General features: G+C 55.1%; 4 protein-coding genes across 4 annotated transcripts; 1 reads left to right on the top strand and 3 right to left on the bottom strand.

Moving 5' to 3' along the window:
- Positions 1-2,378: 2,378 nt before the first annotated feature.
- On the bottom strand, positions 2,379-4,256 carry GLRG_01357 (patatin-like phospholipase; the record flags this gene model as incomplete). The annotated part of the gene is made up of 3 exons (XM_008092042.1): positions 2,379-3,101; positions 3,160-3,976; positions 4,042-4,256. 3 exons carry the CDS (start codon positions 4,254-4,256, stop codon positions 2,379-2,381), a joined length of 1,755 nt encoding a protein of 584 aa, XP_008090233.1.
- Positions 4,257-6,014: 1,758 nt separating this feature from the next.
- GLRG_01356 (uncharacterized protein) lies at positions 6,015-7,276 on the bottom strand (the record flags this gene model as incomplete). The annotated part of the gene is made up of 2 exons (XM_008092041.1): positions 6,015-6,971; positions 7,025-7,276. The coding sequence occupies 2 exons, from the start codon at positions 7,274-7,276 to the stop codon at positions 6,015-6,017; spliced, it is 1,209 nt and encodes a 402-aa protein (XP_008090232.1).
- A 2,212-nt stretch (positions 7,277-9,488) lies between these two features.
- Positions 9,489-10,611, top strand: GLRG_01355 (Mob1/phocein family protein; the record flags this gene model as incomplete). Its single annotated transcript, XM_008092040.1, has 3 exons — positions 9,489-9,855; positions 9,905-10,016; positions 10,068-10,611. 3 exons carry the CDS (start codon positions 9,489-9,491, stop codon positions 10,609-10,611), a joined length of 1,023 nt encoding a protein of 340 aa, XP_008090231.1.
- A 509-nt stretch (positions 10,612-11,120) lies between these two features.
- GLRG_01354 (uncharacterized protein) lies at positions 11,121-11,762 on the bottom strand (the record flags this gene model as incomplete). Its single annotated transcript, XM_008092039.1, has 3 exons — positions 11,121-11,260; positions 11,330-11,657; positions 11,721-11,762. 3 exons carry the CDS (start codon positions 11,760-11,762, stop codon positions 11,121-11,123), a joined length of 510 nt encoding a protein of 169 aa, XP_008090230.1.
- Positions 11,763-17,368: the final 5,606 nt, after the last annotated feature.

Here is a 17,368-nt window from a genome sequence, read left to right as displayed (position 1 = left end):
CGCCCAGGTTCAGGAAGACGTTGTTGCAACACGGGCCTTCTGGATTGTCGTCAGATCCAATCTCCATACCTCACCAAACCTTAATCTCTGGCTACCTTCACACCGAGATGCAAGTTCCTTGATTCAACCACTTGTCTTTGACAACAACAGATTACCAACCAGTTTTGATCGTCTGCGGCTTAATCCCATTTCCATGGCATCACTGGTTCATGTCCGAACGCCAAGAAACCTGGCCAACGCTACTGCTGTCAGTCGATCTGAAACGCGCCGTCAAGTGAACCATCGCTTTCATCTCCCTCGGTCGGGCATATGCTCCGATCTTCGAGAGACATAGATGTGCTGCGTACACGCCCAGCAATGCCAGCACACGCAGACCGCACGACGTCACGACACAGAAGACAATACCAGCCCTAACTTAAGCACTGGGTGTTCATTGCTTAGGCCATATGAATTGGGGTCAGGACTAGTTAGCGCAGGGATACTTCCTGTGCCACTTGCCCGCAGCTCCGGGTCGAAACGGCGCATACGCGCTGCCGGCAACGCCGACGACTTCAAATATGTGGAGCCCGCAAGCTGACGAACTACCTACTCGGCCTTCTTAGCGGAAAGAATATTACAGAAACATGGGCAACATCGCCGACCGTGACGATACGGGAGCCTCTGGCACCAGCACAAGCCCGAGGGCAGGCTGCTACAGGAAAAGATCTTCGACGCATGCCAGGTCACCTGGCGGCACAGACACAGATGCGGCCTGCGGCCTGCGCCAAATGGCAGCTCTAGTCCCCGAACCACAATTCTCGGGCGTCGGGTCCTAAGCGCCGGCCACTTGTCCACTTTCGCCAGTCCAGGACTACTGTAGGACCTAGTTCTACCCGTTGCAACCGTGTCGAGCGCTTCACCTCAGGTCCCCGGCCACACATACCGGGCGACTCTAAAGAGCAAGGGGAGAGAGCGAGCGGACTTCGTACCCGACCCTTGGCCTCGGAATGCTCCTGAGCAACCTTTGCTACGCACCTCAAGCCGGAACTGTTCCCCGGCGTCTACAACATGCAACTAAATCGAGGAACAACGTGCGGCGCGGGAACCAAGACCAGTGCATCCACCGATCCCTCGTGACCGCTGAGCGAAATACTTCCTCTACATCTTGATGCTCCCTTTCCGTGTCACCCAATTCTCACTGAGGCCGCGGTGCCGGTTTCGCCAAGCAAGCCCAAGATTGCACAGTCGACAAAAGGACTCTCTGTAGGAGCGGGCGAGCGAGCAGCACCCCCTCGCCGTAGCCCCCGCCTGTTCTATCCTGGCAATAGCCTGCCCAACGAGTGACCTTGTGGTACCTGCCACCCTCCAACCCTCCAACCCCCCCGAACGCTTCGAGAAGGCTTCGAGAAGGTCTCTAGCGTACGGATCTCCTCCTGCACTGGCCCCTCTTATCTGCCCATGCACGCCACCGCATCCTCTTCCTTCTCCATCAGCCCACCATCCCCACTCAACTTGTCTACACTATCCGTATGGTTTCGTGCCTGTACGGATACCTATCGCAGGTGTGACTGGTTTGTGTGGGTGTGTGGGTGTGCCGGGGTCCAACACTTCGCCGGTGCTGCGCCGAACCGCCTTCCAGCACCCCAAGACTATTGGCAAGGCCAACTGACGGGCTCCGAATGGTAATAAACACAACTTTGAGGGATTAACAAGTAGGAGCGCGCATGCATATCCATTGAGGGGTGCGCGCACGGGGGCAGGGGGGGGCAGGCGGGCGCGGTGAGGCATCCCGCCCTCGACGGCTCCCCTTGGACATTCACGCATTCCAATCCATGTTCACCGTCGGTACCCAGATTTGGCCATGACACCAGGAGAAGAAAATCTTCCGTGTAGCATTTGGTCTATAGGTCATCCGGCTCGTCACTGGGATGCGTTCCCTCCGTCATACATGCTAACGGACACATGCATCTCTCTGCATCCTAACTGGGCTGAACCCTCCCTCCTGCATTCTGCTTAGGCCTGCCCCCCCTGCCTGTAACCTGCAGCCTGACCGACAACCTGAAAGTGGCTGTATTCGAGAACACCTTGGCCGTTCATTGACAACCGGTATGTCTTCCCCACGCTTCCCCGTTACCGCGTAATCATATTCGGACCCCAAAACGCCACGCCATTCATTGACCGCCGTGTCCGTCTCGCTCTGACCAACCACGAGGCTGGTACGAATCTGTAGATGAGCCACTCCCCCAAGCTACAGTGTGCCTTGTGTGGATGACACAGTCGCATCGAGCGTCGACGTGGGATCCGCATGCATCGGGCTGACACCCGAAACCTCAGGGTTGACCCTCAGATGGCATGGGATTGATCAGCTGCAGCGTGCAGCCTGCTTCCGGTCGGTACCATCAGTATGCAGCCCCCAAGCTGCTTGCTCTTCGATCTTTGTTGCTGTTGTCCAATGGCGCTGCTGCTGCTGTTGAACCTTTCCTCCGGAGACCACCCGCCTTCAATCTGCGGACGGTCTGATATGACCTGTCCAGCTCGTTCTCGACGGCGCAGCGAATCCGAAGCGCGGCAACGGCAGGCCAAACGCTCCGCTCGCCCCTCGAAATCCAGTAATCTAGCGTCTCCCTTGTCGGCGTCTCGAGCAAGCGTACAAAGTCGCTAGCTGATACCTCGGGAACTAGCGTCATTGACGCCCCCGGCACTTGTTCGTCAACAAGGAAGCGGCGTATACCTGCCGGGAGAAGACGCAACGTGTCAAGCTGGCGTAGGCGGTGCCTGATCTCCAAGCCCACCATGCGAGCCAAAAAGGCCGTGATTGACGTCGTGCTGTTACGCGTCTCCATGAGTGACGGACCGTGCATATCGCTCTGTAAAAAGGGAATGAGGTAGGGGCGAGCCTGGCTGACAATGAAGTGGTTCACATTGAAAAGCTCGGCGATCCTGAGGAGTGGCGACTCACGTTCCGAATACGAAACGTGTGTCCAATGGTGGAAGTCGATCGTGTTCGCCGGCGCCCAAGGTACGATGTTTCCGTGCGCATCTTTACAGAGCACTGTCGTCTCGCGGTGGCCGTAAAGACTGGGTGTGGAGGCATTCGAAGCCACTGCAGCTGTCCATATAAGCTTTCACTAGTGTCAGTCCTTTTTTTCCCCTACTCCGAACAAGAAGCACGACACTCACCACGTTCGGTGCCGTCAGATAGTTGAGCAGTGTCGGAACGCCACCTTGATCGGCCGTAGCAACAGTGATGTTAAGAACCCTCTTGCTTCTGTTGTATGCCTCCTCGAATGTCAAGTCGCCAACATTGGCTCTCACGCAGTCCTCCAACACCTTGACGTCGAGAAAGTAGCCTTCACGAGTGAATCTTCTCAGTCTTCTCAGGAGCGTGTTCCACCTCGTCGCGTAGGATTGGTCCTTTTGTAGACCCTTTTCGGCCTTGAACTTGCCGGAAAACGCGGACAGATCAATGCCATCCCCTTTGAGCACGTTGGGAAGCTCTTCCTCGGTGTGGATGGCTACTAAAGCGGCTATGAGGGCGCCCGTCGCGGTTCCGGTAATAATTCGTGGGAGCAGACCTCGGAGAAACAACGCTTTCACGACACCGAGATGGCAGACTCCGAAAATAGCACCGCCCTGAAGAACAAGCGTGCTTCGTCCAAAGGCTTGCCGAGTGTCGTGGATGAAATCCAACTTCATTTGGTTGGTCAACCCAACGGGAGCTCCATAAGAATCGGAGACTGGCGTTGTTGGTAGATGCGTGATATCCTCCACCGCTTCGGCGATCTGTGTAATGTATTCTTCGATCAAGTATTTGGTGCCGGCGAAGGACCGGTTGTAAAGGGTAGGAGCAGTGATGTTGCCCAAGTTGCGGATTAGGCCGGAGCGGAGCAGATTGACCAGCTGATTAAGGTTGCCGTCCTCCCTCGCAGTGATCAAGGAGTTGAGGCGCTCGTTGATCAGGCGGTAGTCGTAGAACTTGGACGTTGGGTTATTCCTCCTGTCGCGGTACGGAGAAAATTAGCATGTGGTTCTGAGACATGAACATCAACATCAGTTGCTCACCACAAGTCCAGTCCAAGCAAGTTATCCAGATGCAGTGCCGCCTCTTCCCAGTCCTCGAAGGCTTCGGCATGACGGAGGAGTTCGAGCCATAGTTCGACGGGAGTCTTGCGTGTGTACCAGGCGCGGAGTTTCTGCAAATGTGCATCCAGGTCAGCCGCAGCCCATGCAGGTAGAGTGCAAGCAGAGTCATGGCCTGCCGGCAGACCAATCCCCATCGGCGAGCAATGCACAGATTCGCATGGATATACGTACATGCTGCCAAAAGTGCGTCACGTCTACGGCCACTTGCCAGAGCGCAACGACTACTCCCATGGTTGCGCGACGGCGATAATGTTGATCAAGACCATGGAGGAGCCCAAGCTGGTGGGAAATAACGATACTGAAGAGGATAATGACAGGTGATGTGTGGTGGTCATGGCATTATGGCACAATGGGCCGGCGGAGCGAGGCGAGCGTATTGTCTCTGACTAGAGGGGTGTTTCCATTCCAGTTTTCAAGGTGGGCTGAGGGTAAATGGGCGGACAGATACAGCGAAGAGACGGTGCATCAACGGGTCATTCGAGATCAGGCGAGAACAAGAAGAATCGCTGGAGAGTAAACGAGCTGACGGAGGAATGGTGGACGCTTCGGAGAGATAGGGAGATAGGGAGAGGGATGTGAAAGAATCGTGTGCGTGCGCGCGCGCGTCTTCAATAGTGCGGTACGATCGAAGTCTGTGTGTTCTTCTATGTCGGATCCAAAGTAGGAAGGGGTATCTATCGATTCGGCCACCGTACCGGGCAGCTGTTCGTGATTTGGCCAAACCCAAGGCAAGGGGAAGAGAGAGCAGCGGTCGGTATTCGGGATTGCCGCCGGCTGATCTGGGGATTCTGGGGCAGGCTGCAGGGCGGGACCACTTTCCCCTCACCCGAATTGCTCTCGCTGCATTTACCAGGTGTATTTGCGGCATTGCCATGGTTCGGATGCACCACGAGACCCCACTCCACACACCCGTGCTGGCCCTCCTCGAGCTGGCAAGTTGGGGGGCAGCTCACTCAGCTCCTTGGTTGTGCCATCCCATTCATACAGTACTGGTTCATTAGTATTTGGACAGCTAATAATGGGGACCAATCAACCAGCTAGAATCTCTTCGTGCGGTCCACATTTATAAGGAATTTACACCGAAATATCATAATAAACGATTTGCTTAGCCCTGGGTTATGTGAGGCAGGCATCATGTGACCCCCCTATTGCTGTCCAAATACTAATGACCTAGTACCGTAGCACTGCCTAGCTTCGACATGTGAAAGTGCCATTTAGGCCCTACATCGGGCGCCTACTCCAACCTCCAGAAGCACACGCCCGTCAACGTGCAGAACGGGCACCAGGCCATCATTCGAGATGGGGGCTGCTGGAACCGTGCTCGTCAAGATCGTGCACACTGCCGCTCAAGAGCCCCGGAGTCTTCCAAGCCCTTAACATTGCGCCCGGTACTCTCCAACTCATTAAGAATTGGGATGTACTATTTCAACTCGGGTATCGGAAGGGTCACTACCTCATCTCATGATGAGTTGAGAAGCTAGCTCAAGACGGGACATCAATATCGATGAGTCGCTCCTAATTAATAAAGTCAAACTGGCCTTCAACGGCCCCGAGAGACGAAGAACGCACTGTAGCTGCAGCATGTGCCCCCGCCGTTTGCTGGCACCAGTCCCAGTACGGCCAAGTTCCATAGGATACGATGTCACGATATGGTTGCTGGTCTGCTGAGCTTACTTACCGTCCCCCCCCCCCCCCCCCCCCCGCAACCGAGGCGCAGGTTATTATGAAACCCGCACTGCTTGCACTGCTCATATTCCGGTTGTTCTTGTCAAAATACACCTGGCGCGCTCCCGCGGCTTGCGCAAAAGAAAAGTAGGCCTGGTATATTACAGTGGTTGATGACGGCCAGCTCTGTATCAATGGGCTAGCCTAGCTAGAACGCGGCCATATTCTCACTCCGAGTCGTCGTCATCGACAACATGGCGACGTCTTCCGCGGCCGCTTGGCTCCATCATGTCATCATCATCGCCATCAGCGTCCTCATCATCCGACCTCCTCTGTCGCTTCTTGGACCGCGGCGCCTCGTCATCGTCAAGAAGCTCCTCTTCGTCGTCCTGATCTCCCTCGCTGACCTCCTCGTCACTCGCGACAATGAAATCGTCCTCCAGATCGTAATCGTCCTGCCTGCGCGCACCAGAAGGCAGGTCGTCGTCAGAGTCATACTCGGGGCGCCTTCTCTTTTGCTTCGGTGCGCCAGGCATGCCTCTCTTCCGCGATCCGCCAGCACGCCGTCCGCCTTCAAGGTCGCCAATGGATAGGCCTCCGCTGCGGCCAAATCCGCGGCTAGCATCCATCCGGGCACTCTGCGTCTCGCGGCGTCTTTGCATCTTCATGCGCTCCTTTTCTGCTTGTTCTGCCTGTCTTTTGCGCAGCTCGGGATCCTGGATCGTGTTGATGATCATGTCTTTCTCCTGGGGCTTTTGTGATATCGTTGCCATGCGCTCCGCAAGAGCAATCAGAGCGTCGTCGGCAACTTCCTTTCCGGGTCGGACAATATACTGATCGGTGACATGCCCCACGAACATGAGGAAGTTGCTCGAGTACTCGGCGGCAGCGGCGTAGTAGTGTCCGTCTTGCAATTCGGAGTACGGCTGGTCTGATCCAGGGGCCAATGCCTTGGTCGTCACTTCAAAGTGCTCGTCGCCGACGGTCATTGTCACAGAGCCGTCGCTCCATTTGTGAATCATAGCGTTGCTTTGCAGCTTATTTCCCTGTCTTCGGACGCGGATGTCGGCCCTGGGTACCTCGGCTTTGGCGTCCTCAATGTCTTGCTCAGTAGGCTCGAACGTGTCGGGATCGAAAAGCGTAGGGACAATTCTCATGAACTTGGGGACGCGAAGAGATCGCAACTGGTCATCGTTAGCGCACGTCGCGGCCGACTTGGACCGCCGTGTCGACTCACTCTCTGATCCTTCGCCTTGGGAATGCGGTGGCGTTGCATCTCAACGGCCTCGATGACCTTGGTCTCGTAGTCTGTTGATGTCGGCGCTTCGTCATCTCTGCCGTAACCCTCGCTCGCGTCCTGATCGGATGCCGCGTCGTCGCGTTCACTGCCAGCGCGACTGCGGTCCTCCAGGACCTCGTCCGCTGGCTCGTCGCCGAAGAGGTCATCCTCCTCCTCGGGAAGCTCGACCAATTCTTCCGAATCAGACATTATGACAATTGAGATGCTCGAGGGCGGATGGAGTGAGTGTCTTGGGTATTGAACTGCTGGTGAAGACCTACCAGTCAGACGTGGCTGGCAGCTTAGCTTCTTTGTTCTGAGGCAGGTCGAGAGCGAGGCTTGAACAATCCCTGTCTCTAAATTCCGACCCACCTATGTCGACTTGAATTGAATAAGGCTGGTGTGCACCGCCACACCTCTCGGTAATACGTGGCGGCCCAAAACGATATCAACCAGGTAATACTGAGAGGGCAACCGGCAAGAGGCCGAAGCTATGACACTTTGGCTAGACTGATGGAGTAAGAGAGATGATTCGGCCACTCATCCTCTGAGATATCTTGAGTTCAACGGCCATGCAAAACACACCGCCAGCATCCCAACCCCCCGTATGCCACACGAGGCTGAAGGAAGTCGGACCCTTCTTTCGGTCCAAAGCGAGTCCAATAGGGATGGTGCAATGGACGATTGGCACCCAAGGCTGTGGAGGTGACGGCCCGTGCTCTCGCTTAATATGACACTTCAAGTCTAGCGCCTCTCATGCCGCCACTCCTCGAGGATGCAGGAGCGAACGTAGTCTGAAGAAGCTCACCTTCAATCGCCCCTTTTCAGCTTAACCCTCTCTCCTTGATTGATATCCGGCCATTTTTCGATTATCAAACCAACAGACGGACTCAGCAGAGCTGAAACCCAATAGTCCTGCCTCTTTAAGTCCTGCCAGGAGGCGCGCCAGTCGCCTCAACCTTATAACCCCCGCCGATTCCCCCTCACCGCGGGTACCTCCTCTTACCATGTCGAACCTCTTCTCAGGAATGTGAGTTGCTTTCATTATTTTTCTTGCCATCTTTCATTGTGTGAATTGTTTCTTCTTGTTCTTGTTCTTCCTCACCGCCTTTCTTCTTTTTACGATGGAAAGATGGAGGCTCTGATATTCATGCTGGCTGCATAGCAGGCAGCTGTGAAGTCAGGTCTTCGGCTAGTGCCGCAGCCATCCCGTCCCTTCTTTGGTTCATGCACTGCGTCCCGGTCACCGCTGAGACATGGGGGGATGCATTGTCACTCTTGAGGGCATTGCCAAAGCATGGATCACGGAGACAGGGTCGGATTCTAAAGGTTTTGGTGGCACTTCTCGATCGGGTTGGTGGCCATGCCTTCCTTTCGTTGTAGCCAGGTCAGACCTTCCTCGGTCGGCCATCTCAGCTGTCCACAGCCTTGGCTACTATACTATGGGATCCAATTACGGAAACAAGCGTATCTTTGAGGGACACCTGCTTCGACCCTACTAGGTGCAATTACCGCAACCCAGCATTGCAGCCGCCGACTGTGCCAATGCTTCGGTGTGCCAAGTCAGGGAGGGGAAAGGGCAAGGTAGCAACAACATGAGACTGTCACCAGCGACAATCACCACCAAACGAACACACAAAACCACTCCTCCTCATCACAATCCGCGGTCTCCTCGTCTCAAGCATTGGCTAAGGGCCCAGCATCGAGTTGCTCCTGACCTGACCCGCCTGCATTTGGCAAAGTCGGCAATCTGCTAGCCAGGGAACCGATCATTACATGCAGTTGCCACAATTAGTGGGTGGTGAGGTCTCTGCTGGACGTCTGACTGCCACAAAGAGGACGAAAGCTCTCTCTCTCTCTCGCTGGAACTGTGATGGAGCCTCTGAATTGGATAACCACAGCAGACAGTTCAGGCTTTGTCGACTTTCCCGAAGGCAACTGCAATCAAGAGGAGGGCGCATCCTCTACCTGACAATCTTTGGCACCATCGACCTTACCATGGAGGGTTTTCATGCAGTACCAGTCTTTTTCTTTCACCATGCTTGTTGTCCAGTTTCTCGATAAACCACATCGTCTTTTTTTCTGGCGAAACGCAGCGATACTGGGTTGCCTTGCAGTCGCCTGTTTTGCAGACCTCCTTCAATACTTTCACCGCACACAATCTCGCCAGTCATTTCACCCTTAGACACCTTATGGTCTAGTTGGGTCTCAAACATCCCTTGATTGCCAACACAAGCCCTTGGGCCTATAGGCCATGCCTAGCCTGAGTCAAGTTTTGTCAACATGGACGGGGGAGAAATCCTTGGATCCTAATACCTCCCGGTAGACGGCCTAGTGGTCGCTACTACCACCATGTTGAACTCCTTTCTGTGCCGCGGCATTTCGTTATGGCCTTAGGATTCCTCCAGCTAATCGGTTATTGATGAATAGTAACGCCCGCTTCCGGGGACAAGCCGCCAAACCGCCGGGCTCAAACAAGTCCCCTACATCTTCCACCGCCGGTCAGCAGCCTACGTCACCGACCGTTTCCCACGGAAGCCAGCCGTCCACCAACAACGCTCCCAAAGTCCCGCCCCTGCCCAACTCTCCGTCTCTCGCTCACTCCATTGGCATGGATGACCAGGGCAGCTTGACCGATGGAGACAGTATCCTCAACTCCTATCACCTGCCTCGACCCATGCCTATCTGGCTCAACTCCAACTATGGCAAACATATCGTCAAGGGCAACTTTATGACACTGAGCGCGAGACCCAAGACGGTCGAGCAGGGCGAGTGGATCGCTCATCAGGGTAAGTAACGGTTCTGTGGCTGGTTGCGCTTCCTGCTGACCATACGCAGTCGTTGAGCATTACAGAAACCTCTGGAACTTTGTCCGTGTTCTCCATGAGAAGGAGGAGGATGGCTCGACCATCTGCAACGCAACCACCTGCCCCCGAATGTCCGCTGGAGCGTAAGTTGCCAAAATCTGCTCCCTGCCTCGTTGTGGTCTAACGGCGCCCAGGAACCACTCCTTCACGTGGCTCAACAGCCGCCGGGAACCGGTCGAGCTTCCTGCCTTCGAGTACATGACTCTTATGCAGAGATGGATCTCGGGCAAGATTGACGACACCAATATCTTCCCGACCGACCCCTCGGGCGTTTCCTACGCGCATAACCCGGCCATCACCACGACGCCTCTCTCGCAGCTCACGAACCCTGGCGAGCCTGACTGGATCGGCAAGCGATCCGGCTTCCCCCAGAACTTCATCGACGTCTGCCAGACCATCTTTCGCCAGATGTTCCGCGTCTACTCTCATCTCTACTGGGCCCACTTTGTCGAGCCCTTCTACCACCTGAATCTCGAGAAATCACTCAACAGTTGCTTCAGCCACTTCATCCTGACCGCTACGGCCCTTGACATGCTCAAGCCCCACGAGCTGGAGCCCATGCAGCCTTTGATCGACCTTTGGGCCGCCAACGGCACCTTCCCTCCCGAGTCGAAGGCCTACGAGTACGCCAACCTCAGGGCTGGCGAGCGCCTGATGCAGCTGGCTGGTGTTTCCTAAATGTTTGCATAAACATGACAGCACGGCTGGCAGAATCGAAGTGGGATACGGTGGTGCTATACGGGTTCCTGAGTGCTCTGTGCTCTGTCTCTTGGAGACGTGAGACTAAACTCTTGATTACGGAGGTACGCGCCTGTCGTCTTGCTCATGCATGTCCTCGCCGTCGATGCCTGTGAATTCGTTGAAATGGAAAGAAGCGTGGAATTCAAGATCAAGACAACGACAAGAAAAAGAAATAAAAGAATCTAAACACGCCACGCACGCATTGCATTTGCAGCAGCCGAGAAGAGGATGGGGCTGCATGTTGGAGTTTCGGATTTGCTACTACGGCTAGCCAGACAAAGTCTCCAGAGTCTCCTACACAGGCAAACGGGATGAACAACGTCTCATGAATGCTTTTGGGGAGAAGGAACGGGAGCGGGGAGATAACGCGCTGGTTGTAGACGAAAAGAAGTATCGCAGTTAGCAGGAGACGGTGTTTGGCTCAACTCCGAGTGATGTGTGATGTTCTAGGCCGCCACCTCGCTGATCTTGTATTCGACCACGACCGGCTTCCCCTCCTCGACGACGAACCGTCCGGACCCGACGTAGACCTTGCTCTGGATTTCTCTGAGCGCCTCGTGTCCCGTCTCGAACTTGGCGTGCGTGACTATGTACGCGTCAGCATCTGACCATGAAATGATCGTTTGCCTCTATACAGGGCCGGGAAGGGACTCACAGGCATCGCCAAACTCCGTCGTCTTGGCCTCGGGCAACCCCTTCAGGACCGCCCCGGCCGGCCCGGAGACGTCAATGGTCCCCGTGTAGTCGAAGCGGATCGCCGCGCCCGTCGGCTTGTCCTTGAGGACGCTCGACACCTCAAGCCGGACGTAGCGTCCGTCGGGGTCGCCGCGGATGTAGTCCGCGCCGTGGACGAAGACGGCGTCGACCTTGATCGGGTAGTCGGGCTCCGACCGGAGGACGCCCGTGTTCGGGAGGAAGGCCGCGTGGAATTGGGAGCTGCCGACGGCGACGACGCCGATTTGGGTGGGGACGTCGAGATGGATCTGGGGGATAGGGGGTCAGTTCGGGAAGTGAAGGGCCGGACGGCAAAGAGGGGGGGCACGCACTTGGACCGTGAAGGCCGGGATGAGCTTGGGGAAGTTGGACATCTTGGTGCGGCTGTTTCTTGTTCGAGGTTTCCCGATTCTTTCCAATGTCACAAGCCTTTTCCTTTTGGCGCTTGGTAGTCAGATGCAGAGCTTTCAATGACGGACTGAGTACTTGTGCCGAAGGTTGCACTTTTCCGGAAACGCGAGAGGCCGTCACAAACGTCAACCACCCTCAAGGTTGTGTGACCCATCCACTATATCGTCTTGGGGGAGAGCTACGATGTGCTGCCCTCCCCCTCCCGCCTTTCCCCTCTCCGCGTCACCGCGGCATGATCTGCGGGTATGAGGGGTTCGATGTGCCTCGTCCAACTGCATCCCCCCCTCCCCGCACGGGAACTGGAGCTGCAGCCGCATGAAAAGAGATGCAGGCGGGAAGGCACCGGGAAAATCCGAAGAAAAAAAATTCTAGTTATCCGAAAGAAGCAACTTGTTGTGGGCGGCAGACGCGCCATATATGCATGTCCCGCACGCAGATCAGCGCATGCGGCAGGTTCTCGCGGGCTTTCGGCTTGAGCCGCTAGTTTGGCGGCTCTTTCATTGCTCCTTCCGAGGCGATCCAGCTTGATAACTTGCGATATCAACTCGATATCGAGCTCGGGGTGCTGAACTTTGATTCCTCAACCCCACATCCCCGACGTGCGATCCAAAGTCGAGTGATGTGATTTCGAGGACGGTCGTGAACCTGGCGAGCCTTGGCTGGTGGAAGAAGTCTAAATACTCTCGGGAACCTCGATATCGGAGTTGAGTTCCCGTGTGTCGGCTCAGAGGTTGCGTAGGCCTTGTTGTATGCTGTCAGCGTCATGTGTGGAGCGGCCGGACGTTCTGGCCGAAGAGAAATACCCGACTATTATTGGCACTGAGCAGACAATCCAAGCGTCGTTGCGAGCGTGGGTTTGAGAGAACAGAGCCCCGTTGACAACTCCCCGAGCCCAGCCACCGTAGACGGCATCTTCCTCATATTGGACGCTTCTCGTGTATCTTTATCACCTCTCTCTTACAGCTCGGGAGCTCTGCCTAGAACCGAATGTCTTTCATACATGTCATGCAACAACCACAGGAAGTGAGCCAATGTCACCAGTCCGTTCGGTCATATGCCAATGCTACTGAGAGACCAAGAAGAAGCGGACGAATACAGAGCCGTTAAACAGCCACCGAGGTTCCGAGAGGTTCAAGAGGGCTTTTACGGTGCTTCCCACCGTCCTCGAGAACGTCGTCGCAGCGAGAACCAGAGAATGTATCTAGATTTTTTCGATGAAAACGTCAGACCAGAAAGCATACCATGGCACATAGGAGGGCTGGTCTGTGGACAGGAAGGTGCACCGAGGAAGAGCTCGCAACGCTATCACCATTGAGATTTCTGGGCTCATACAGTAGACATGGATTCGTCTTGGTCCAGTCACCTAGGAGTGGCCCATGGAACGGATAAAATGATGGCATCAAGAAAGAACTTGAAGTTGGTCAGTTCCACCCTTGAACAGATTTCATCGTCTAGATGTTGCGTGACTGAACACTGCCTAATTTATGAAAGAGATGAAAACTTCCAGACTTTACAGTTTCTTGTGCGTTGAACTGTGAGTATCAGCGTTTGGCCCGAGGCACAGAGAGAAAACAAGAGAGAGAGAGAGAGAGAGAGAGAAGCGACATCCGAACCACTCTGGCGTGGTATGGCCTGACCCATCAAGCCAGGAACCCTTCTGGTGATTTCGAGGCCTGCGTGCGAATAAGGCTTCCGGTTGGGCATTCGACTAATGCATCTCACGAGGACTGGGGCTGGGTTGCCTGGATGCCACCCATCCCTCGTGAAGATCCAACCCTGACACCACAACCCTCATGTTCAGAAGTAGCTACGATCAATCATGCAGCCCGTGTGGAACATACTGAGCAGGCACCCACGTTGGCGCGTTGCCTGCGAGCCTCGCTCTACACCACAACCCAGCACCGAGCCATGCAGGCGTCAAGAACATGGGAGGTTCCCCTCATCGAGCTGGGCTATAGCTCAGGAGCAGAGCCCCCCTCTGGGCCGATGGCCATCGGCGGTAGATGCCTTCGATATCACAGCCCACAGGATTCCACCTGCTTAACAACGAATTGATGACTAGCATCTCTATTCAAAGGCCATGGAACCTCACGACTCGAGTGACAGGTTGTTTACCAATACAGTACTACTCGCCAACGGCTGCGGCTACTTCAGAGATAGTATATGCGCTCACGAACTCCTAGGGACCAGAGGGACGCTTTTGGCGTACAAACGGCCGCAATAACTTGGATCTCCAGGATCGTAATCAAAGTCCAAGTGACGTTCTTGGAACAATCCCGACTAGACGTAGGTTTCCGATGCCCGGAAAGCCAGCACCGCCCCCCCTCCCCCGCGGGTAGTCGAGAGATGGAAGCCTGGGATCCTCCCGCTCATGCCGGCGTCGTCGAAGCGGCTTCTAACATTTGGGCAGGAAAACATGGCATAGATCCCCGACGGAAGCTCTCGCCACACAGACACATACGGACACAGAGAACGATCAGCAGAACCGACCTCATAACGGTGAAGGCTCGGGCTCATGGTGTCAAAGCTTTTTGGGCAAAGGGAAAGCGAGAAATGTGACCGAGGCTCTGTAACCCTATATGGTTGTTGAAGGATGGCGCTATGAGTCACCAAAGTTCACATTACAATGACCCGATTTTGAGAAGACGGACACCGAGGAAAGGCTAGAGCCAGAACTCTCTGACTATGCTCCTCATGCCGTACAGCGGCCGACAACTACGAACTCTCGCTCCCGGCCGAGAGTATAGGCCTGTTGAAGAAGAAAAAGAAAATAAAATAAAAGAAAAGAAAAGAAAAGAAGGAGGTGGGGGAAGGGGAAGAAGCCGGAGCAGGACTAGATGCCGCACATTGAAGCCTCCACGGAACACAGCCAGATCTCCCGCTCAGATGTTAGACAACCCCGCCTCTCCCGTCGACAAGCATACCTTGGGGTACCTGACACAATGACACTGAGCTGGTCGTGCCTCGCCCGAACAAGGCCGTATCCGACGGCCGACCACGAGGAGCAAAACTTCGTCGTCACGAAACGACAGGCACGGGCAGTGCGCCGAGTCAGCTCTGCACGTGTGCTAAACTCTTCTTCCACCCTCGCGGACCAAGAAATTCACCTTAGAGTAACAAAATCCCCATACGCAAAGTCCATCGATGTTTAAGGATGAGGGGTTAAACCAGTCTGGGATAGACCAGTCATATCAGATTGTGAGGCCCTCGTCAACACCCTTCGGCCGCTCTCCTAAAGGGAATCAAACCCATATTATCACAGATCTATTCACACTCCCTATGACACATCAGTTTGAACAGTTGGGCGTCTGTCATCTCAAAACACAACCGTTTGGCCCCTCCTTACTTCCGTCCCGAAAACCCACGGCTATCGCGACAAGGTCGAAAAAAAAGGGCGGGATCAGCATTCGGCAGCCGGCTACCACGCCAAGCACCGGACTCTCCCGTGTAGCTTTTCAGCTATCTGTAATTATAGCAAACCGTCGACCGCCTCACCTCGGGACAAAGGGGTAAGGTGTGCCCGTGACATCGTATATACTTAGTCGTATGACTAGTGGATATCTCCCTGTCCTCTGGGCGTGTAAGCGTCGTTGTCATCTCTCGTAACTGCAGCTCGTGAGTGTCGATGAATCAAGGGTGTTTCATTTCGGGAGCTTCTACCCGCGTGTTTGCGTATGCGGTCCAGCAACAAGCTCTGTTTCAGAATACTCCGTCCAGCATCCAGACGAGTGGCTCCCTTGCCGTCCTCCCCGGGCAAGACCAAAATCAACCAATCTGTTTATAGGCTCAACGACCCAAGAAAATCTATCAAGCAGCAAGGGGTCCGAATCAGGTAACGCAGGTCGGGGGAGGAGTCGAAAGGAGCTTCACCGCCAACCCGGGAGTACGTGGGATATGAGTCGTCTGCTAGGCACGACTGGACGGAAAAGTGGGACACGGAGAAGCAACCATGCCCAACCCTTCGGGCAGGGGGCGATGAGTCAACTCTTGAATGTCGAAAGAGAAACCAACGGGCTGATCGGGGCTAGGAGACGATGGCAGTGGCTGGTTGAGTTTGTTTGCCGAACGGAATGTCGATATTCGGGACAAGAACCCTAAAGCCAGATCCCAGTTCCCTGTTACTATGACCATGTACCGCCCACGACCAGCGGTTAGGGTAGCGGGTTGGGATTGGAAATACAACGGATCCCGGGTTTACTTTGGTGAAGGAAGTGTCAACGCTCTTCAATACGGGTCCGTCAATGGACGCTGCAATGGCTCGCTCGATTTGCGTCGCAACGGCTCTGCAACGCGCACACGGCGTTGTCCTGCAGCTGCAGCGTGCAGATGGGCCGAGGTGCTAGTAAACGTCGGATTGTCGAAGCACGCACGCACAGGCTCTCGCTGATCGACTAGGTTCGTTCTTGGGGGCCACGAAAACGGATGCGCAGGCGGGCATTCTGCGATGCACTACAAGGTTTCTGCTTGCGTGTGGAGGTTGGTGAGAAGTGACGAGTGGCTTTAGCGGCTGAGTGACAAGATCCTTTCGGCGGAGACCGCGGTTCCTACTCCTGACGACATCACGACGATTGATAGGATGGAGCGACTGGCTTCCAGCGCGGCGACGCGGAGCGCAGAAATTTCATTTTCCCCAAAGAGTCATTGCTCTGAAGACGAAGTGGTTTTTGCTTCCGAGGACTTCCATCAACGCGGGATGATAACCGTTCGTGGGTTGGCCACCTGCACGGCCTCTGTTCACCGCCACGGAGGCGTCGGTTTTGTGGACGGGGAGAGGTTCCGGGCAACTCTTGGAACCCACCAGTCTCAGTCATTCGTTTGCGACAGAGCGGGAATCCTGGGCGTGCGCATGAATGGAATCTGGAATCGAATGATCCAAGCTCTAAAGACTTTTCTTCCGGGACATTGCTCCTGATGAATATCCATCGACGCGACGATGACACCGTGCGCATCTCAACCCAGTTCTTTGTTTTCTTTTTCGTCGCGGAGAAGCAGTCCATAGAGACCCAGACGGTCCCAGGGCTCTGGATGACGTCGGAAGAGTGAAATGGAAGCTGTGGATCACGGCATCGCGCATCATGACAAGTGGCGGGGGTTCGGATCCATTGCTTGATTGTCAATCTCCGACTTCCAAGCTGGACGAGCAAGGGAGAGAAACACTGGAAGTAGTTCCGGAGTGGACCCCGGGGACGCGAAGCTTAAGCTGCCAGTGGGGGACTCACCGACAAAAATTAACGGCAACGGAGGTTATGACTGTGAGTCAAGGGAAGAAAGAAATTTGGGCGATGGTGATCGGTGCCTTCACCCTCTTCGATCATCGATCGTATTGCTAGTCCGTAATGTCGGGCGCCTCAATGAACCAGGAACCCTTCACTCGCGAGGTCAAGTGAGACCGGGGATCCTCACCGGGATGCTCAGTCGAAGAGAGCAGTCTTGGATCTGAACCGATAGATAATTCAGGGAGCAGGGGTGTTCTGAAGTTCAGATGCCCCGCTGGGGTCAGCCCTGTCAGGAATCCGTCCCAGGAGTGGCTGAACGAGATATTGCTTTTCATCATCAGCCATGGACCTTG

Source organism: Colletotrichum graminicola (assembly GCF_000149035.1).
Source record: "Colletotrichum graminicola M1.001 genomic scaffold supercont1.4, whole genome shotgun sequence".
Lineage (NCBI taxonomy): Eukaryota > Fungi > Ascomycota > Sordariomycetes > Glomerellales > Glomerellaceae > Colletotrichum > Colletotrichum graminicola.
This window is presented reverse-complemented; position numbering and strand designations above follow the sequence as displayed.